This window comes from Littorina saxatilis, linkage group LG3, assembly GCF_037325665.1.
Source record: "Littorina saxatilis isolate snail1 linkage group LG3, US_GU_Lsax_2.0, whole genome shotgun sequence".
Classification (NCBI taxonomy): domain Eukaryota; kingdom Metazoa; phylum Mollusca; class Gastropoda; order Littorinimorpha; family Littorinidae; genus Littorina; species Littorina saxatilis.
Window position 1 is genome coordinate 41,265,990 of NC_090247.1, and position 23,245 is coordinate 41,289,234.

The 23,245-nt window shown below is 40.1% G+C and overlaps 3 protein-coding genes across 3 annotated transcripts in view; 1 reads left to right on the forward strand and 2 right to left on the reverse strand.

Annotated features, from left to right (window-relative positions):
- The window catches only part of LOC138962384 (cullin-5-like), a 22,596-nt gene extending 15,094 nt beyond the window's left edge, over window positions 1-7,502 (reverse strand). Inside the window, exons 1-6 of the mRNA XM_070334188.1 lie at window positions 7,478-7,502; window positions 6,881-6,990; window positions 3,722-3,824; window positions 3,040-3,225; window positions 2,373-2,514; window positions 1,846-2,072 (exon numbers count right to left, since the gene is read on the reverse strand). Coding sequence (XP_070190289.1) covers window positions 1,846-2,072; window positions 2,373-2,514; window positions 3,040-3,225; window positions 3,722-3,824; window positions 6,881-6,990; window positions 7,478-7,492 — 783 coding nt within the window. The 5' untranslated portion in view covers window positions 7,493-7,502. The remainder of the gene's footprint in view (window positions 1-1,845; window positions 2,073-2,372; window positions 2,515-3,039; window positions 3,226-3,721; window positions 3,825-6,880; window positions 6,991-7,477) is intronic.
- LOC138962387 (prefoldin subunit 3-like) lies at window positions 7,484-14,464 on the forward strand. The gene is made up of 6 exons (XM_070334190.1): window positions 7,484-7,589; window positions 9,214-9,338; window positions 10,103-10,169; window positions 10,643-10,741; window positions 11,905-12,043; window positions 12,423-14,464. Exons 1-6 carry the CDS (start codon window positions 7,536-7,538, stop codon window positions 12,485-12,487), a joined length of 549 nt encoding a protein of 182 aa, XP_070190291.1. The 5' UTR covers window positions 7,484-7,535; the 3' UTR covers window positions 12,488-14,464.
- A 196-nt stretch (window positions 14,465-14,660) lies between these two features.
- On the reverse strand, window positions 14,661-22,974 carry LOC138962389 (c-Myc-binding protein-like). Its single transcript, XM_070334192.1, has 5 exons — window positions 22,827-22,974; window positions 22,118-22,190; window positions 16,981-17,029; window positions 16,285-16,414; window positions 14,661-15,871 (listed from the first exon to the last, which is right to left on the reverse strand). Exons 1-5 carry the CDS (start codon window positions 22,839-22,841, stop codon window positions 15,824-15,826), a joined length of 315 nt encoding a protein of 104 aa, XP_070190293.1. The 5' UTR covers window positions 22,842-22,974; the 3' UTR covers window positions 14,661-15,823.
- Window positions 22,975-23,245: the final 271 nt, after the last annotated feature.

The window sequence follows — 23,245 nt, forward strand, 5'->3', positions numbered from 1 at the left end:
GACATCTGAGGGTGTCAAAATGGGGGTTCCAGTTTCACTGTATTTAACGACGGACGCTGTGGCGGGGTGGTAAGACGTCGGCCTCTTAATCGGAAGGTCGAGGGTTCGAATCCCGGCCGCGGCCGCCTGGTGGATTAAGTGTGGAGATTTTTCCGATCTCCCAGGTCAACTTATGTGCAGACCTGCTAGTGGCTTATCCCCCTTCGTGTGTACACGCAAGCACAAGACCAAGTGCGCACGGAAAAGATCCTGTAATCCATGTCAGAGTTTGGTGGGTTATAGAAACACGAAAATACCCAGCATGCTTCCTCCGAAAGCAGCGTATGGCTGCCTAAATGGCGGGGTAAAAACGGTCATACACGTAAACATCCACTCGTGCAAAAACACGAGTGTACCTGGGAGTTTCAGCCCACGAACGCAGAAGAAGAAGACTGTATTTAACAAACAACAAAATCAACAACAAAAGAAAATAGACCTCACAGATACACCAAATTCAATACCAAAAATAGCTGGTAAATATGTCAAGAGAAAAGGATGAGAAAGCTATGGAAGAACATGCGAAGAGGAACTAAGCTTACTTCAACTTCTTCTTCTTCTGCGTTCGTGGGCTGAAACTCCCACGTACACTTGTGTTTTTTTGCACGAGTGGAATTTTACGTGTATGACCGTTTTTTACCCCGCCATTTAGGCAGCCATACGCCGTTTTCGAAGGAAGCATGCTGGGTATTTTCGTGTTTCTATAGCCCACCGAACTCTGACATGGATTATAGGATCTTTTTCATGCGCACTTGGTCTTGTGCTTGCGTGTACACACGGGGGTGTTCGGACACCGAGGAGAGTCTGCACACAAAGTTGACTCTGAGAAATAAATCTCTCGCCGAACGTGGGGACGAACTCACGCTGACAGCGGCCAACTGGATACAAATCCAGCGCGCTACCGACTGAGCTACATCCCCGCCCAGTTTACTTCAACCATATGAAAGACAGACAAATCACACAGTGTGCAGGAGGGTTTGGGGCACAAAAGCAGAAGAGGGAGTGATGGGAGAAAAGAATAACAAGAAGAGCAAACGCTCGATCGAGTCACTTTCGCAGTTCTGAATATTATATGAGGCATCAGATGGACAGGAAGAAATTGCTATTCACAACACAATGAGTCACGTTCACATAAAATTTGAGCCCGGTCACTTTTATAGTTTCCGAGAAAAGCCCAACGTTAAGTTGTGTGTTGCCGAACAGAAAAGGCTAGTTATCTCCCTTGTTTTTCTGATAACGTTCGTAAAAGGCTACAGATGTAAATACTTTGATGTAAAGAATAATCCTACAAAGTTTCAATCACATCCGATGAACTTTGTCAAAGATATAAAATGTCTAATTTTTCCTTTGACGCTGACCTGTGACCTTGAAAAAGGTCAAAGGTCAACGAAACCATCGTTAAAGTGTAGAGGTCATTGGAGGTCACGACTAAACAAAATATGAGCCCGATCGCTTTGATAGTTTCCGAGAAAAGATATAAAATGTCTAATTTTTCCTTTGACGCTGACCTGTGACCTTGAAAAAGGTCAAAGGTCAACGAAACCATCGTTAAAGTGTAGAGGTCATTGGAGGTCACGACTAAACAAAATATGAGCCCGATCGCTTTGATAGTTTCCGAGAAAAGTCCAACGTTAAGGTGGTGTCTACGGACGGCCGGCCGGACGGCCGGCCGGCCGGACAGACTAACACTGACCGATTACATAGAGTCACTTTTTCTCAAGTGACTCAAAAATAATACAGGTGTGAAAAAAGTTTTTTAAAAAAAGACCCCCCTACCAAAATACAAATAAACAATGTGATCAAACTCACAGCGGCAACAGACTGGCATCCATAGCCTGTCTCTAGGTATCGCTTTGCTCTACTCTCCTCTTCCTTCAGCTTCTGGTCGGCATACTTCATGTAGTTCTGCACGCCGTTGTTCGTCAAGTACTCATGGGCATTCTGCTTATAAAACTCTTCAGCTGCTTGCAAGTATGCCTTCTCAAAGTTCTCACGGTAAATCTTCAGTTTGTCTTCTGTGTCTGAGCTCAGGTTGACTGAAAAAAGAAGGAATGATTTTTGTCAATTGATAAATTTAAAGACAGAACCACACATATTGTACTTCAATGGCAACAATTCTGATAAGAATGCACTGAAGTAATGAATTTTACACCCCTCCCCGCCCTACACCCCCCCCCCCCCCCCCAAGATATAAAAAAGGGAGAACAAAAATTAAACTACTTTCTCTTCAATGCTGTAATCATTCCCCCAAAAAGACACAGCAACTGAAACAAATCACAAATATATGTTCCAACATATTCTCTTTGAAGTAACATGGATAAATATGTGCAACTCACCGTAGGATTCCCTGACTCCAATGACAAGCTGTGTTTCAAACGTGTCTCCATAGCGCTCATCTCGAACCAGCTTCATGGCACTGCTTTGCAAGCGTTGTTTGATGTTACTGAAGATGCTCTGGTTCCAGCTATCCAGCATCAACTAAACAAAAGCGCCATTTTGGGTCAATAAACAAAAGTAAGAAAAGTGAACACTTAAAGTATAAAAAACAAAACAATGCTGAACTGGGAATTTTGCAACCATAGATGCCATTCCTAACTTATATGGCTAACCGAGACTTACAGCAGAAAGTTACAGATGGAAGGTTTTGTAAAAGTGGAATCTTAAGATCGTTTCTTTCTGGGTAACTGGCCAAGGGATGATTGGCTTACAAGTGCCACACAGCTGGCAACTCCTGACTAAGAAAAAAAGATTCCATTTAAAGCAGGTGTTTAACCCATGGCTCAAGGTACATTTTCTCTGAAATGAATGCATCGTAAGAAATTATTTGAAGCAATGTAGCTGCATACATAAAAGGGGGAGCACACACACACACACAAACACACAGTCACCACACAGACACAGCTACAAACTGCTTCACACTGCCCCTAATCAACTCCCTCTCAGCATCGCAAACCACACATGTTCAAAGCCTGTCAATAAATATCAAAACCAAAACACACTCACCTTCCTGACTAGACTCTCCTCTCCTGACTGTGTCTTTTTGGGCATGCTGGAGTGCAGCTTGCCCAGAAGGTTGGCCTCCAGCTGGTTGAAGGGCTTGGGCAAGTAGTTGCACTGGGTGAAGAACTTGCCCCACTCAGCAATGTAGGCTCTCAGCAACGCAGACTCATCCTTGTGTGTCAAGACTCTCTGGAAAAAAGAAAAGCCACTTCAAACCTTCGAGCTCATTTTCTTGAGGGGCGCAAAAACAACACTGAAAAACCTGAGAGCTGATCTTGCTGCTTTGTCAGTAATCAAAAAGCAATAGCTATTTATGCCACAATAACAACAAAAACATTATTCATCACAAGAAAACCTTACAGCTGTGAATCTGTTTCTTTCTAAACTTTAGTAAAGCAAAGAAAATTTCAGTGAAGTTTCGTTTTTGGGGTCTTAAAGTTTGATCGTGCACTTGTCAAAAAAAAAGTAAATCCATCCTTGATGGCATGGATGTCTTATGTGATTGCTGTCACAGACGAGTGATTCTGAGAAAGTCACACAGTCACTCATTGCACACATACTGACCATAAATGTGTTAATAATAATTTAGTTTCTCTGCTGGGAACAATTCAATGAGTTTGAACCTTTGATATTGTGTGACCCGTCACATACTTTGCGATCAACCCTGTGCCACAATATTGCTTACACTCTGGGCTTGTTTGATGAACTCCAGGATATCTCTCTGCAAGGCATCATAAATCTTGGGAGGACCATCCTTCTCATCCCACATGCACACTGAATGCACAGCCCTGAAAGCATGAGAACATGTGATGATATATGCATAATCAACACATCATAATATATTATAACCTGAACAGTCGTGATACCTTCATATACATCTATACTGTTTAAGGCCACACACAAAAAATAGGTGTGGTTACGCCTTACGGTAACATAGCCAAAAAAAATAGGGTAGGAAGGTAGGCAATCACTTTTTTTTTAAACTTTTTTTTCTAATGTGTACAAATTAAACCTACTTGACAGGGAAATAAGTGTGTGACTCGGGCGTTTTCGTTTTCATTGCGTTTTCTGCACTCGTTTTCTTGGTTTTTTTTGGTTTTTTTTGTGACAAATGTAATAGGGTAGGTCGGGTTACCGTAACCACACCTATTTTTTTTAGGCCTAAACAATCTTATGCTTCAGAACATGTTCCAAACCATAAATAACCTGCTACTATTGAGAATGAGACAATTGTATATATATATATTCAGCACTGGCAGAAATCGAAATCATACTGTCACTTTTTGGACATTCCCAATTCAAAAGCAATCTGCTAGAATTAGAAATGTTAAGAAATGTGACAGTAGGTATAGAATGTTAGTATCAATCTCATAGGGAGGGAAGGCATACTCTAGAATTAGCCCCATGGAAGAGATGTCACATTCTAAAAGAAGAGTGACCATTTGAGATTACGATGGTAAACAGGGATATTGCCAAATGGAAACCTTCTTTGTCTAATGTCACAAAAAAATAGGTCAGAGATACTGTAGTTTCTACTTCAGATTTATGAACAAGATAAACCAAGCAACCACCATCTTTTTTTAAATTTTGTTTAGTTAATTAGCTGAAAAGACTTTGATAACAGTAACAATAACATGAACCAGCTGTCTAACTGTCTTTGAAGAAGTCACATTTGTTTGTTTGTTTGTTTGTTTATTTGTTGCTTAACGTCCAGCCGACTACGCAGAGCCATATCAGGACGAGGAAGGGGGGGATGAAGGGGGCCACTTGTCAAGCGATTCCTGTTTACAAATGCACTAACCCATTACTTGTGTCCCAGCAGGCTTTAGTAAAACTAAATTAATACCTACTGGAAGATTACCAGTTTCCAGTATGTTAAAATAGGCTTAACCTATCTACTGCTGGACTTACATCAGAACACTAACAGATTAAACTATACATGAATCGCGAGACAAGCGGCAAGAGAAGAGATTTTTGGAAAAAATACAGGTGAATGAGCAAGAAGGCAGAAAAAAGAAAAGAATTCATGAAGAAAAAGAGAGCATGACAGGAAAGAGGAACCAAAAATCTACCTAACAGCAAACTAGAAAGCTCCTGCGGTTCCAAAAACAGGAGGGGCCTTTAATTTCATAACCGCAGTGCCCCACTGCGGGAAAGAAGTCACATCCGGCTTTTTGCAAAAGGTAAGGCCACACTGTGATGACCCCCTTTTTATTTATATAATTATAAAGCAAATTGATTGAAACTTAAACATTCTTTGGGTCAGGCAAGATGTTGGGATTGCATTTTAGTTCAGAAGTTCATTAACTAATTACTTTATTTCTTCATTAACAGTTGTCATTAAAATCATTAAAATCTTAATTTTCACTGACACGTTTAAAAATTGTTTGAAGTGTCTTCCTTATCAATTTCTGAATACACAAATGTACAGGTTAGGTCTTATGTTGGCATACTTCATCGAGACCAGCTCGACATGTTTTGGTTTACAGGTTATGGCTAGCTGAGTTTTAGTAGTCTCAACGGTGACTAAACTCAGGTTTTTAGTGTCGGTATTTTTGTTTCAGGCCAACAGCATGACTAACTGTTTTGATATTATAAATCGCTTGACGCAACTTGTTAATCTCATTACTTCTTTTTCTTCTTATTATTTATTCATCCTTCACATCTGGAATCTGAAGTCGTTTTACCATCTATATATATATACGACTAGTGTCTGTCTGTCTGTCTGTCTGTTCGCGATGCACGGCCAAAGTTCTCAGTGGATCTTTTTCAAATTTGGACACCGTATTCAGCTACACCCCGGACACAACCTCATCGATGAGATATTTCAACACGTGCTCTCAGCGCGCAGCGCTGTGCGCGCTAAACCGATTTTGTTTTTTTTGGTCGGGATCCACTACCAGTAACTCTTCCTTATCTTCTCCAGTGTTTTCAGCCGCGATTATCTCCCTTCCTCCGTGTGGCGTCAATCCATATTCCCGTTACTACGTTACTATTTTTAGAAGGTCACTGCACGTTACTATTTTTAGAAGGTCTCCAGTGTTTTGCGCGTTTATCTCCTTTCTTCGCCGGCGTACACCCGGCAAAGCCAGGTCACAGGCGCAGCCTGGTATTCGGCTCTACTTCTTCCCGGCGAAGCGGGTAATCATCTAGTTTCATATATTTCAAGACCATAGACATGGATCTCTCACACACACACACAACCGGCACGGTTGGCCTAGTGGTAAGGCGTCAGCCCCGTGATCGGGAGGTCGTGGGTTCGAACCCCGGCCGGGTCATACCTAAGACTTTAAAATTGGTAATCTAGTGGCTGGTCCGCCTGGCGTCTGGCATTATGGAGTTAGTGCTAGGAGTGGTTGGTCCGGTGTCAGAATAATGTGACTGGGTGAGACATGAAGCCTGTGCTGCGACTTCTGTCTTGTGTGTGTGTAAGACTCATTGATTGATTGATATATATGTCAAAGCAGCACCGCCCTGATATGGCCCTTCATGGTCGGCTGGGCGTTAAGCAAACAAACAAACAAACAAACAAACAAACACACGCACACACACACACACAAGAAACAGACAGAAAGACAGAATGACACACACACACTCACACTCCTTCTCCCCCATCAGCTGGTATAAAACAAACACAAGTACAAAGACACATGTGCCCATAATAATTAATATGCACACTGACCTGAGTGACCAGCACTGGGAACTCCATCATATCCATTGTGTGTCAGTGTGTGTGTGTGTGTGTGTGTGTGTGTGTGTGTGTGTGTGTGTGTGTGTGTGTGTGTGTGTGTGTGTGTGTGTGTGTGTGTGTTATGAAAAATAAATGTGAAAATGCAAGCTGTACCAGAAAAGATCTTGCCACTGATCCCGTGTAACTGGCTCTTGTCGCAGGAGTTTGAGCACAGTAGGCTGCATTGAAGGCCATTTGTCCTCAAACTTGCACTGCCCTTGTTGCTGCAATATCAAAAACATCAAGTTCGATAGATCTCGTTTTCTGTTGATACTGTCTTCCTACTGGTTACAACTTACATTGATAGCATTCAAGTCATTTGCATTATTGTCATAATTGTGCTTGCAATTGTATCTATCCATCAGCTGTTTTTAATAAACTGATTGTGTTCACTGTGCACGCGACACGAAGAAATATGGACCCCGAGTCCTACTACTGTAGATTAAGGAAACATTTATTCACTAGTTCGCGTAACTGCACAATAGACTAGTGGGGAAAGGAAACCACACAGAAAGACACACAAAGCGCACAGTGTCAAGAGTACGGTCAATGCGAAAGGTACTGAAGAAGAATCGGGCCGACAGGCTGCTCCATAATTCGTTTCCGCTGTTGAAATCTTTTCTTCTTGCTCATACTGTCATATACAAGTATGTGTGAAAACCAGCACTAAAACTATGAGAGAAAAAGGTTGTTATTAAAGAGCCCACTCACCCCGAGCATCGCCATCTTGACTCGTCTTCTCGTGAGACTTGCATTACTTCCGGCGAGCATGGCGACCGAGGTGGTGGAGAACAGCTCTGGCATTCCTCAAACAAAATTTCTTGTAAGTGCGTCTGACCAGTTGAAAGTTCTAGAGTGCCATGAAACAATTCAGAGGGTGCCATTCTATCGCTTGGTTCCAGCAAATAAGCTTGTTCGGGAGCTCTTGATTGTTTGTCGTGGTGTGTTTGTAATCAACATGATTTGCAGTACTTACTACTTAGCACTAGCAGTAGAAATCCAGAAACCGCAGTTTCTGCATGGCACTTGATCAGTTCAGCTAAGTATATCCGTGTCCGTGACTGACAAGTTTTAGTTATCTTTCGGTTTGTTTTTGAATCGGAACAGGTCTTGTGACAAATGGTTGGTTCATCTATTAATAGATCTGTCCAGAGAGGGGAATTTCCTTACAACTACAACTACAAGGAAGATAAATGTATTAATTATTAGAGGTGCAGTTGATAAGGACCCATGAGGATTAGGGTTTTTGCTATTTTGTCCTTCTTACTTCGGTTCAGATGTGATTTTGTTTTTCACTATGCTTTTACATCAGTTCAGATGTAACTTTGTTATCGATTAATCAATCAAGGTTTGTCGTAAGTCAAAAGAAAGTGTACCTGATTCATTGGCGATTTTTGACTCAGACTGTCACGTGGAGTGCTGGTGGGCAAAGGCACAATTGCTTAAGCCATTCAGACCCAAAAAATAGTCACCAGTTGTGCAAACAAAAAAGAGCCAAGACAATGTTTACGGACAGCATATCCCACAGTCATGCGACGTTGATTTGCCGTACGGGTCTTCAAATGACAGATCTCGATACTCTGCTGGTTTGTGTTCAATGAAACAGATGAGCTAGAGAGAGACGTACCTATACATGGCAATAATGAATATATATGACTTTTCAAGAGACAGGATTGTAGTATTATTGCAATAGAAAAGGAAACATCAATGAGGGAGGGAGTAAAAAGACAACGTGGTTTATTCAGGTACCAGAACAAGCTAGCTAGGCTACCAACCATTAGATCTAGATAGAACTTCTCACTAGTAGTAGTAACTATCGATTGTAATGATTTTTACTCAGCCTTAATTGATTCCACTCACACAGTCTCTCTGGGCTGCAGAGAAAATATTACTTTCCCTTACTGAGTGTAGACTCTTGTCACTGATTCCAGGCTCTTGATACGTAATATGCAAGTATGCGCGCTTTTGATGTGATTGATTGTTACAAAATGTTGATTCAAAAGAAAGATCAGTTCAGCCTGTTGTAGCAAACTAACATCTACACTGGAAACATTCATTGTGTTCAAAATAGAGACAACAGCTGCATGAGGTGATTGTCAGAGAATTGTTGAACCCCCCCCCCCCCCCCCCCCCAACACACACACCATATTTAAGACTTACCCTTTATAGAATAAGACCTTGTTTTTTTCCATATATATACATACATGTACATTATTCATAACCTGTGAAAAGGGTCTGCTTTTTGTGACAGTCTAAGGGTTGCCATTTCTAGAACAAGGCAGCTCGTTTCCGGAAATGCATCGCTTTGTTGGAAATCAATTGAGGTTTCGGGAATTCCAGATAATTCGAACTCTGCCATGGATTCTTATTTTCAACTCATCTCTGGTGCTGTAATTACATGAAATATAATTTGATTGTGCTGATTTTCTGAGCAATTTTCTTTGCAGGAGGAAGTCGATGAGTTCATGAAAAAGCCTGAAAATGACTCAGCAGAGCAAGTTTTACGGCGGTTTGATGAACTGCACAGCAAATACAAGTTTATGGAATACAACCTAAATGCAAAGAAGACAAGGTATGATTGATTCATGCAGTGTTGTTCAAAGACTCAGCCTTCGGTCATTGATGCATACTGTTTTAATCTGACGCCTTGGTCAGGCCACTTGTCCATCAACCGTCCTTTAGCTTTGACAATGACATGTAGAAGGTCTTCTGACATCAATTTTCCTACCAAGCGGACAAAGCCAAGAAATTTGAACCTATACATATTTTCAATCCATGTCCAACTGACCTTTTGTCCTCTGAGGGTGGGAACAACACTATAATAATACTAAAAGTTGATTTGTTTGTTTTTAATACATGTTAAAGTTTACTTTCATCAGTTGTGATTTGCTGCAAATATGTGTTTAATTATTTTTGAATTTCATCTTGATACAAAAGAATTCAGATATTTATTCACTTTTGAAATGAATTATAGAAATGCAGATTATTCTGTTTGTACTATAGTGGAATGCCTTTTACATGGGAAGTCTAAAATTGTCAAAAAAATTGCAATGTTTACTTTGCATGCTTTTGTTATAAAGTTTGAAATTGGTCAGGTAACTTCCCATTTCATGGGAACTGCACAAAAGACAGTGTCCTACTGTATGAGAGGCAAAGGGTTAAGACCTTTTTTGGTTGTTCATAATGTCTGTGAACTAACCTATTTTTTAAGACTTTGATTTTAACGGCGGTCTTAAAAGGGTAGTTCCCCAGTAGTGTCTTGATTGTAATGTTTTGTTGTCATGGCATTGCGTTTTTCTTTTAAACTTTTTATTTACTTTTGTCCCTCTTTTTCAGGTTAAAGGGTCAGATTCCAGATATTCGTACCTCTCTTGATATTGTCAAACATTTGCAGTCCAAGAAGGTATGCCAAATGTAACTGTGTCATGTAAATATGGAATCCGTTATAAAAAATTACAGCCTAAAATTTTATGTAAAAATGATATTTTGCAAACTTTTGTGTAATTTTTGAAATTATTTTCATGGCTTTTGCTTTCAATTTTGGTGATTGTGTGTGTGTGTTTGTTGATGTACAGGAGAGACTTTAGCAAGAATTATGTATGTATCATGGTATGTGACAGAGTGATTATTTTGCCTGTTGTAATTATTGTGTATGTTAGATGTAATGTTATTATTGTTGATTGATTGTTTAACACACACACACACACACACACATACACACACACACACACTCTCACTCTCACTCACTCACTCGGTGTTATTGTAATAGTCAGGGAAACAAGTTAGATTACTCTTGTGTGTAGTTTTTATAGTTCTATCCCTTTCATGGAAGTGCATGTGTGTGAACTAAAGAGATCCTGTAATTTCTGCTTTCAGGAATCCCCTGCCCCTCTAGAAAGCAGATTTCTGTTGTCTGACCACCTGTTTGCAAAAGCAAAAATTCCTCCAACAGACAAAGTGTGTCTGTGGCTTGGGGTAAGTTGAAAAAAATGCTACAAACTACTACAGTACTAGTAAAGCAAGTGATAGCACTCTTTTCTAAACTACATAGGGTCTGGGTGGCCGAGTGGTAACGCACTTGCGCTCGGAAGCGAGAGGTTGCGAGTTAGACCCTGGGTCAGGGCGTTAGCAATTTTCTCTCCCCTTTCCTAACCTAGGTGGTGAGTTCAAGTGCTAGTCTTTCGGATGAGACGATAAACCGAGGTCCCTTTGTGTACACTACATTGGGGTATGCACGTTAAAGATCCCACGATTGACAAAAGGGTCTTTCCTGGCAAAATTGTATAGGCGTAGATAAAAATGTCCACCAAAATACCCGTGTGACCTGGAATAATAGGCCGTGAAAGGTGGATGCAGCGCCTAAAGGCAGTCGATCTACTGGCCGATGTGAATGCGTGATGTATTGTGTAAAAAATTCCATCTCACACGGCATTAATAGGTAACATGCGCCTTGAGTGGTGAGATACGTGCGCGATATAAATCCTCGTAAATAAAAAAAATAAAATACATGCATCAAAGCAAATGCTTTGGGAAAGGAATTTACTGTATCATATAGCAGTTTATGAAGAACAAAATTGTTGTTAGAGTTACAAATTAATAATAGAAAAACAAGTTATCTGCACTTTCCTCCTGAGCAGAACTTAAATGAAATATGGTTAGTGTTTTTGATGGAGGAAAAATTCACAACACCCCCTCGAATAACTGGTCAGTAGTTTTTGAAGCAAATTTAGACATTCCATTTGCATACTTTTCACTAGTTTCAGAGATGCAAACTTTATTTTACATGCTCTTAAACTTCCAGGGTTTGTCCTCATTTAAGACTCTAAGCATCATAATCCATATAAAGTTGGTTTCTGTGTGTGAGTGTGTTTGTATGATGACTGAAGGCTCCGAAACGGCTGCACCGACTGAGATGGGAATTTCAGAGTATGTTCTTTGCCACTCCAGTCGTGTCATAGGGTACTTTTGGAAAAGCAAACTTGAAAGGATTCATTAAAAACGTGTATGGACATAGCAAACGGGTACAGCTAGTTAAGAATAAAGCTGTTAAGCAAGTCAAGGGCTGCGGGGTAACCCTAAGGTTGTTAGCTATGTTGAATCAGAGATGCTTAGCCATTAATACTTTTATTTTTGCTCAGGCTAACGTGATGCTGGAGTACACACTAGACGATGCCCAGGACCTCCTGCAGAAGAACCTGAATGCAGCAATCACCACGCTGGCTCAAGTCGAGGAAGACCTTGGGTTCCTAAGGGATCAGATGACAACCTTGGAAGTCAGTATCCTTTGTGAAATAGGCTGTTTGACTGTCATTTTCCCCTCTGCTCCAGGTGAGAAAGGATACTCTGTATTCTATAATATATGGTGGTACATGTATTGGCCTTCCATGCTTTCTGTCCTCGTTTTGTTTGTTGTGTGTGTGTGTTCGTTTCTGGCTTATATATTGATTGTGGTTGAAGAAGCCTGTCGTATTAACAGAAAATGTGTGTTTTGATTTTTGTACCTGTAAAGGAAGTTGACTTTTGTACTTAGTTACTCAATGTCTCTGATTCTGTCCTGCGTAGCAGCTACCTCTAGATGCAGACAAAAAGCTACCTGTATCAGCATTGCTGCATTATCTTGCTATTTGCATTGTTTGTTTCCTTAACTCTGTACAAGACATGGCAAGAGTCTACAACTTTGACGTGAAACGGCGGCAAGCTGAGAAGGCTATCAAGTCTTAGTGGCAGCGACAGTCTCATCTGTGAATAAGTGTGTACGGTACAAAATATTCCATGATCCCTCCGTTTTCATTCATTTGAGCATGAGGATGGACTGTGTGACTTCTGCCTTCATCTGTTGATCGAAGAAAAGTCGGAGACAGAAACTGGTTTTAAAATTTGAAGGACTTGTTAAGTTTTGTTGTTTTGAGCATAGTGTTTATTTTATTAGTAGGGAAGTTGTTGATAAGCCTATTCAAGAAAAGTAAGTTTAAAGAGCAAATGCATTGATCAGAATATTTTGGAGATTAGACTGGTCCCAGTCTGACTTTCAAGTATATTACATCAACTGTCACAGTGTTGTTCCCAGGCCTCGGTCTTTGGTCATTGACACATACTTTTTGTTAAATCTGACACCTCTGCCTGGCCTACCGTACGATACTTTTGACATGTGCAAGGTCTTCTGGCTATCAGTTTTCCTACTAAGTGGACAACGCCAGGACATTTGGATCTTTACATTTTTTTAACCAAGGCCCAACTGATCTTCTGACCTGTGAGGCTGGGAACAATACTGCTGTTAGTCTACGAAAGACCAGAAGTTAGGAATAAACATTACATTCACATGTAGCTATGGTACAAACAGGTAATATTCATTTCGTTAAAAAAACAAAACAGAACAAGGATTTAGTTAGAATTATTGTTAACAGATGTGTTACGTGTGCACTCAAAGAAGTTTGGCTTAGCCTGTGTGTAAAATGAATTTGTCAGCGACAACTTGTCTTTCGGATGAGACGAAAAACCGAGGTCCCTTCGTGTACACTACATTGGGGTGTGCACATTAAAGATCCCACGATTGACAAAAGGGTCTTTCCTGGCAAAATTGTATAGGCATAGATAAAAATGTCCACCAAAATACCCGTGTGACTTGGAATAATAGGCCGTGAAAAGTAGGATATGCGCCGAAATGGCTGCGATCTGCTGGTCGATGTGAATGCGTGATGTATTGTGTAAAAAATTCCATCTCACACGGCATAAATAGATCCCTGCACCTTGAGTCCGAGTCTGGAGATACGTGCGCGATATAAGACTTCATATAACTTAACTTGCGAACAACACAGAAACCTGGCTGTGCAATGAAGAACTATTAATCATCTCCAGAACATGTTTCTGGGCCTGCCATCAAAGTGTGTATGAGTCATAATGATCCTCACTCATTCAATGTTAGAGTACAGTTTGGTGGTGTACGCTGGGGAGAGGGGAGGGGAGGGAGGGGGCGAGATGGGTAAGGGAAAAGGATGTCAGAAATTCAACAGTTAGTTGCCTGCCAGAGATGCATTTCCTGCTTGAATACATGTAATATTGAGAGGGTTAACTTTGTGGCAGGCAGCTCTTGATATGTGATCTCTGCCCCTACTCCCGCAGTGGGGCACTGCGGTTATGAAATTAAAGGCCCCTCCTGTTTTTGGAACCGCAGGAGCTTTCTAGTTTGCTGTTAGGTAGATTTTTGGTTCCTCTTTCCTGTCATGCTCTCTTTTTCTTCATGAATTCTTTTCTTTTTTCTGCCTTCTTGCTCATTCACCTGTATTTTTTCCAAAAATCTCTTCTCTTGCCGCTTGTCTCGCGATTCATGTATAGTTTAATCTGTTAGTGTTCTGATGTAAGTCCAGCAGTAGATAGGTTAAGCCTATTTTAACATACTGGAAACTGGTAATCTTCCAGTAGGTATTAATTTAGTTTTACTAAAGCCTGCTGGGACACAAGTAATGGGTTAGTGCATTTGTAAACAGGAATCGCTTGACGAGTGGCCCCCTTCATCCCCCCCTTCCTCGTCCTGATATGGCTCTGCGTAGTCGGCTGGACGTTAAGCAACAAATAAACAAACAAACAAACTCTGCCCCTACGGTATGAAAGTTGCTTCATACATTTACCGTCAAGTACACGCTAGTTTTATTCTTATTTTCCCACTTTTGATTTTTGAAATAAACTTGCATTAGACAAGAGCGTACTGTTTGTGGAGAGCATCATTTTGGTGAATCATATGGAATGAAAAGACCGACCTGTGAATGCGAGTTGACGTGTGTTTGGGATTCTGAACTGTGTGTGAGCACAATTTAACGTGGAAGCATGAACAAGTTGCAGCATGTAAGAGCTACACACAGTGGACAACACAAAACTTGAGCCAAGGTGAGACACTGCATTAAATGTTTTCTTATTTATTGATCACAACAGTTCACAAGCAGAATCCTGCTTCCTTTTGACAAACACATGGTGAAGAGAAAACATTCCACACAAACAAACAAGGACTCAAAAGCAGTAAGCCAAAGATTATGACCAAATATTTTCAACCATAGATATGTCATGGTATAGAATGGGAGCCATGATGGCATGTCCCACTTGGTGAAATGCAACAATTGTACACTTCTAAGACAGGCTCACACAAAGTTTTTATGCAGCAAGCTTACACTTGCAATCCAATGTTTCATAAATTTCAAATAATCTTACAGAATGCAACAAATGTACTATTCCAGTGAAAGGCTCTCAAAAGTTTCTTATGCAGTTAAGTCGTACGTCTGATCTTGCAGACCTTTGTTCGACTAATTTCAAATGAACAAATGCAAAATTACAAAGATTTTCACACATTCCACATACCCAGAAATGCACCAACATTCATACTATCAAATAGAGCTCGCATAAAAGAATACAGATCTAACTTTGAGAACAAAACAAAATGAACAAACAAAATGAACAAACAAACAAACAAAAACTCACAAGCAAAGCAAAATTCTGGACCTCTACTTCAAAGTAAACATCAACAAATGAAATAAAGTGGTTGAGAAAACTGAAGAATCGTTTTATTTTAAATATTTTCTTCTCCTCAATCCTAAAAGCTTGCCTCTGAATCTGTCAAGAGAACAATGAATCACATTAAACAAAAAGAAAGACAATTTTTTACAATTTAAAGAAAACTGTCTGAAATAAATAAAAACTAGATTATACTGTATCACATTTTCCAGGCACCTGCTGGTTGAAAGAGAACTCAAATAGCTAAATCACTGCCAACCTGGGCATCAAAACAAAATAAAATACTATTCTCATACTTCAGAGAGAAAAGAGAACACACAATCCTTCCTTTATTTTCCATATTTTAAAAGTTCTTTGTGGTTCCAACTGATAACATTCCAAAATCCTGCTTGGCTACGACTGATAACTTTCATAAATCCTGCACAATCCCAACTGATAACTGATGTGCATCAGGAACAAAAGGCTGTCTGTGGTGGTGTGTTGACCATCCTGATGAATGCTGAACGTAAATGATGAAGTAATGTTCAGTGACGTGATCTGTAGGTCAGGAAAGTTGCACTAGTTCTCTGGCACTTCAGGTTCTGCTTGGGGCTCATATTGCTGCACCTGCAATATTCAGCTAAAATGACACATCTGTTAGACACATGTTCCTACTTTAGTTACATGTACTCTGCCAGGAGACTTACTTTGGGGAAATAATCCACCCATTTACCACACAGCTCAGTTTTTGTAATGATTTTATTTAAGTCAGTTAAGGTAACAAAGGGGGGTAGTAGACATACCTGTTGTTCTTCTGCCAAGAAAAGTCATTATCTTCTGCATTTTGCTACTTCAGGTTATCTATTTCATTTATAGAAGGTTCAAAGCAAAACAGAATACTGGCAGCATAACCTTAAAAAAATGCTGGTTTTATTAGTACTTACTGCCCGTTATGCCAGTTGGCATGTAGGGCAGCAGATTTTATTAGTAACAAAAAGTAACTATCTAAAGTACTGGGTCATCTTAGCTACAATACAGACCTTTGCCTTGAGATCGTTGTTCTCTTCCTGTAGCTGCTCACATTTTTGCCTGAGTTCTGTGACCTCCAGCTTCAGCGCTTCAACATCAGCTGTGTCAGGGCCAGAGGCACCAAGGTGCTGACGAAGGAAGCTGTTCACTAGTTAAGGTTTCATGTAATCCCTCAAATCAGTTCCCAATAACAGTTTGCCATAACTTAAAAACGAAACATGGAATACTATATTTTCAGGAATACAACTTTTTTGCTTCAACTTTGACCCCTGCACCATATTGAACGTCTTGTGTATGACTAAAGAAGAGTACACATGCACCAACAACGTTACAGAAAGAAACAGAACACTTACTCTGTGGTGATATGCATGTTTCTGCTATTGTGACTTTGAAGAAAACCTAGTCACTTGGTTGTGACATCAAGAACAAAAGAAATATAGGGCAGTCAATGGTAGTGTGCGTGCCTGAGTCACCCAGAGCCATCAGTCAGACATCAGTGATGGTTCAATATAGATAATAATGGTACGTTAGAGTTATGCTGAACCAATCTCAGTTTTGAAAATGGCTGTGCAATCACTGCTACGAGGTTGGCGGTGGCTGCAAAATGCAAAGAACTTAGGATTATAATAATTATTTGATTTCACAATAGTACATAAGGAGTCTGATTTTTCGTGAATAAATGCTGGCATATATCTATAAAAGGATACTCCAATGCATTGTTTGGCTTTTCTGGCTCTTCATACAGTCCAACCAGCACTGAAATGAAAAAACATATTTTTTAAAGCAACCGCAAGGAAATCGAAAATTTCAAAAGTAAATGTTTATTTGATTAATATACTTACCCAATTCTCATAAATGCATTGACTTTGATCTCACATGCTAGATGTCGAAAAACTACTCAAATTACCTGCCCTTGTAGGGTGGTAACCAAGCTAAAAAAAAAGACGCCATAGCCGTTGCTATGGCCTGACCCAGCCTGGTTACCCACAATACCCCGCGCGCCACGTGGGCGGCAGCATCCTGAAGAATCATTCGAGACTAAAAAAAAACCGGACAATTAAGTAGCGGGGATGGATGGGAGGGTATTAACTATGAGAATTGGGTAAGTATATTAATCAAATGAAAACATCGAACGCAGAAGAAGAAGAAGAAGAAATCAAATGAAAATTTACTTTTGAAATTTTTGATTAAATTACATATTCTTACCCAATTCTCATAAATGCAGATTCCCCCTAAAGGTGGAGGGAACTTACTTATGTCCTAGAAAGAACTTGTCCTGCCGCGACTAAAGATGGCAATGCGTTAGCACCATCCAGCCGCATGCAGGCAATATTCCGGAGGTAAAAGTTGATGAACACGTCATCCGACCTCCAATAGGCAGTTTGCATCACTTCATCAAGACGACGGTGGGGACAGTCCTGAACGCAACACCGCCAAGGACGACGCCCAGGCTCTGGATTCATGAACCCGTTCCGAAGCCAGAGGGAGGACTGACCGCCCCCCCCCCCCCCTCTCACCAAGCCACCACTCATAGGCCTGCCTTATGAGAGTCGCCATCCATCTTGAAAGGGTCAATTTGACTTTCCTTTACCTTTACCCTTTCTTACAGGGCCAAGAGCCAAGTCGCCTTCCTGCCTTGCACTGAGCTTGCTATCGGCCATAATGGCTTGACTAAGTCAACAAACAGTCACCCAGAAAAAATATCTGCACGTGTCTGTTAAAGCAAGCAAAAAATACAATTACAAAACCAAACAAGAAGGGCAAAGCCCATACGACTCACATGCTTGACCTTGACCTTTACATGACCTTGACCTTCAGGGTCAAGGTCAAATAACTAAACCTAGCAATGACATCATACACTAAGAACTGCTTTACACATTTTTCCTACCAAAATACATGTGACCTTGACCCAAGGTCAAGGTCATCCAAGGTCATGCAACACAAAGCTGTTAATTCAAGACATAGGAAGTACAATGGTGCTTATTGGCTCTTTCTACCATGAGATATGGTCACTTTTAGTGGTTCACTACCTTATTTTGGTCACATTTCATAAGGGTCAAAGTGACCTTGACCTTGATCATATGTGACCAAATGTGTCTCATGATGAAAGCATAACATGTGCCCCACATAATTTTTAAGTTTGAAACAGTTATCTTCCATAGTTCAGGGTCAAGGTCACTTCAAAATATGTATACAATCCAACTTTGAAGAGCTCCTGTGACCTTGACCTTGAAGCAAGGTAAACCAAACTGGTATCAAAAGATGGGGCTTACTTTGGCCTATATATCATATATAGGTGAGGTATTAAATCTCAAAAACTTCAGAGAAAATGCGAAAATGTGAAAAATGGTCGTTTTTAAGACAACAATTACGGTCCCTGTGACCTTGAACTTGAAGTGAGGTCAAGTTGCCGCACATGTTTTTTGAGATCTTGTAACCATACACCATCAGGCCACATCAGGTGTTGATAGACTGAATAGTGTCCAAGAAAATCCAACGTTAAAGTTTTCCGGACGGACGGACGGACGACTCGGGTGAGTACATAGACTCACTTTTGCTTCGCATGTGAGTCAAAAAGGAAAGGTCTCACCAAAACGGCGAACAGGTAAGGCCCTCAAGAAACCAGCTAGTCCAACAGACAGGCCAGTAAGAGAAGGCCGCGAAAGTAGTAAATCCAAACACCTCCGACCGTGAGTAGTCGAAAATGATTCTTCAGGATGCTGCCGCCCACATGGCGCGCGGGGTATTGTGGGTAACCAGGCTGGGTCAGGCCATAGCAACGGCTATGGCGTCTTTTTTATTTTTAGCTTGGTTACCACCCTACAAGGGCAGGTAATTTGAATAGTTTTTCGACATCTAGCATGTGAGATCAAAGTCAATGCATTTATGAGAATTGGGTAAGAATATGTAATTTATTCTGCACTGAAAGGACAATTACTTAAAAGCATCCAATATACGTTTACTCTGTTTCTCAGCCATACAATCAACGGATATTAGATAATGAATACATTAAAGGTGGTCATCTACATTTTTGCTTTTTTTCAATAATCTTATGGTTAGATTTTGCTAAAAAGTTGTCAGATGATGAATGAACTATATGGGGAAAAAAGTTATAGAAAAAAAAATATATGTAAAAAAAGATTTTATTTTTGGGTAGCGTGACTCACGCTTCCAATATTTTGTTTTCTGTTTCCTGAGAACATGTGCTTTGCCTAAAAATACTGACCAATCAAATTCATGTCACTATGCTTATAGCCACGCCCAAACAAGTGCAGCAACAGTTTGACACTGGAGCGCTGTCCACGCTTTTTTTTAAACGCACGAAATGCACGGGATTTGAGAGGAGTTTTGCGCTTGGCATTTTCCAAATAAGGATATCCTACTATGAGTACTTCGCTGGAATACTACAATGAATTTTCAAACGGCTACACTGGCTTCGTCTTTCCTGATCGAAAGGGGGTGTATTGTTGATATTTGTAGATAATAGACTCTGCATTTTAATGGTCAAATGGCGATTTTGGTATAAAAATGTAGACAAGGACCTTTAAAATCATACACAGACACGATTAATTTAAAAATTGCTAAAGTACATGTGAAACTTAGTGCCTGTGCTTTCCAAACTTGTCTTATGTGACAAATTCAAAACTTCTGAATCAATACCTACCCTAAGAAGGCAGTTACATGCCGAAATATTGATATAAAAGTACCTAACCTGGTTACTGGTGCGTTTTCTTTTTATTTAAATGTTCTACCCGGTTAATGTCTAAAAGCAAAAACTCACTTGCAAGAATTTAATGTATACCATGTATTTTTATCCTACATGTGAAAACCACCCATGAGATAACAAATCGTTCAATTCACACGTGATGAAATCATGTAAATGAGGTCGTGCCAAACTAGTCTGGCAGGGACCTGATTTTTCACTGCTCCTCATTCCAAAAGCCGCAGAGACAAATTTCATTCTGGAAAGACTTTTGCGCTTGCTGTTTTCCTTGGAAGAAATTTTAGAACTAACACATCACGCTATACTTTCTAGAGTGACGTCTCTTTGCTTTGACATCAACGATTGCACGAGGCTTTGGAAGAGATCGAGGTTCCATAAGAAGTGTCTTCTATGTGGATGTGTAGACTCAGGGATGTTTGGAGCTGAAGCCACGCAATTACAGTACATGTAGGATAAACAGAATACTACATGGCTTGCTGTGTTGTACCAGATTTGCACTAGTTGCTTTTTCAAATATAAAAACAAGTCGTATGAACTGAAGCAATATAAAAACATTTAGTCAAGGTGTTGGCATCAAAATAACAGATTAACACCAAAAAACAGTCATCGCCGAGATTAGGATAGTCTCGACAAACTACACCCAAAGGCTGAGACGGGTCATGCTCGTCTCTGCGTAGCATGCGAACGCAGTACTTACGTAACCTATTTTCTCTAATTCTGAGCACATTTTAGAGTAAACATGACATATGTATATATTTTTGAATTCCTGAGGAATACCATACAATCATTTTTAAATCTGTTAGTGAAAATTCGATTTTAATGACAACTTTAATGAGCAAACTAATTAACATTTTTTTTATGCTGCTTAGCTCAAAATTCAATCCCATTGTCAATTTGATTGAAACATGAGGGCATGACAGTGCTGCCTCAACTATCACAAAAAGCCGGATATGATGTCACCAGACATTTATTGAAACAAGAAGAGCAAACGCTCGATCGAGTCACTTTCGCAGTTCTGAATATTATATGAGGCATCAGATGGACAGGAAGAAATTGCTATTCACAACACAATGAGTCACGTTCACATAAAATTTGAGCCCGGTCACTTTTATAGTTTCCGAGAAAAGCCCAACGTTAAGTTGTGTGTTGCCGAACAGAAAAGGCTAGTTATCTCCCTTGTTTTTCTGATAACGTTCGTAAAAGGCTACAGATGTAAATACTTTGATGTAAAGAATAATCCTACAAAGTTTCAATCACATCCGATGAACTTTGTCAAAGATATAAAATGTCTAATTTTTCCTTTGACGCTGACCTGTGACCTTGAAAAAGGTCAAAGGTCAACGAAACCATCGTTAAAGTGTAGAGGTCATTGGAGGTCACGACTAAACAAAATATGAGCCCGATCGCTTTGATAGTTTCCGAGAAAAGTCCAACGTTAAGGTGGTGTCTACGGCCGGCCGGCCGGCCGGCTGGCCGGACGGCCGGCCGGACAGACTAACACTGACCGATTACATAGAGTCACTTTTTCTCAAGTGACTCAAAACATGAAAAAATTGTCTGGGGATATCGTACCCAGAAACTCTCATGAAGATCGGTCCAGTAGTTTTCTCTGAATCGCTCTACACACACACACATTTCAGAGGATTTTATTCACTGATGAAACAATGTGATAGTCAATATAATCAGCGAATATAGCTTAGAAAAGAGTGACATGCACATACCACTTTTATAAACACAAGACTATCATGGAACGGAAACACGACAAATGGAACAATCGACCATGCATAACACACATACATACATACATACACACACCACCACCACCACTGTCTCGATTACCCGTCCATGTTAAAACATTTAGTCAAAACCTGACTAAATGTTAAAAGCAACTTGTGTAAATCTGGTATAGCACAGCAAGCCATGTAGAATTCTCTATGTTGACTGAACAGTACACAGCCTTACCATAAGTCTGATAAGATATCTATTTTTCATGTATTTTTCTTGCTTGCTCACATGCACAATAAAACTGTATCACATAAATGGCCTCCTGCAACCAGTTCCCATGCTATATATATATATAACTACTAAATAGATAACAGACACACACACAAAATGTTCACCTTTGGTTAGCGCGTCTAAGACACCAGCTTTCTCCAGATACTTCCTAAATTCTTCCCTCTTGGAATCAGCAGCCTGAAAATTGACAATATATCTTGACATTCATGCAACTTTTGTGATTTCGTTGCACAGATAATACCATAAAAGTGATAATATCTGGTTTCACATAAGAAGGTTACATTGTACAGATTAATAATAATTAATATATATACACATGTGTACGCACATGCATGTGCGCCAACACATGAATTCAGTGAAGTAACTCCTCTGATTTTCTTCAAATGTAATAAGACAGATGCCCCCCATCCAAGTGCAAGGACCAGTCCATTCTACAATATGTATGAGTCCATGAACATGATAAGGCTCAAAATATTGTATTACTTATTTTTGTTACCACATTCTGCTACCTGCATGTAGTACAATAGTTGAAATACTTCGGAATTTAACTATGCACACAACCAAAACTTTATGACGACCATTTTGTGATATCTAGTTAAATATCAGACTCAGAGGTACTGGAAGCAGAAACCTGTGATCCCAGAGGAAGCGGAAAATGAGAAGGGCTGAAGAGGATCTTGACAAAATGACTCAAACATTTCCTGTAAAAAACAGCTTCCGTCCATACATGTAAGTACACAGCCATATTGGCCACGGTACGCAAAGCGCACATAAGCTGACACAATGACTAGTACTTTTCATCCAAAAACTCACCCGGTAAGAAGTCATTGTCTTTGATGGATGTTGTCAAAACCTCCTCACTTCTGCCCAAACTTGTAGCGGTGTTTGTTGCCAGGAACCAATGGTGGTCACGCATGCGCAATCTATGTTGCAACCGAACGTGAACTGGGACCATACGGGACATTATTCTTCGCCAAATTTAAATGATAAGTCCAAAAGAATGCATTTATAATCTTGAAATAAATAGTGATAAGGAAATAAACCCCGTTAAATGGCATTAAAAAAAATCCTCCCGCAAGGGATATAACTCTTACTTTCATACCGAAAGTCCGCGAAATGATGGCGTCTGCATCCTGTGGGAAGGATTTAACAGTAACTGAGTAAGAACAGAAAGTACGCAGCATGCAAGTTTTCTTTGCTTTTTGTTTTCTTGGTGTCGACTGGATGGCATG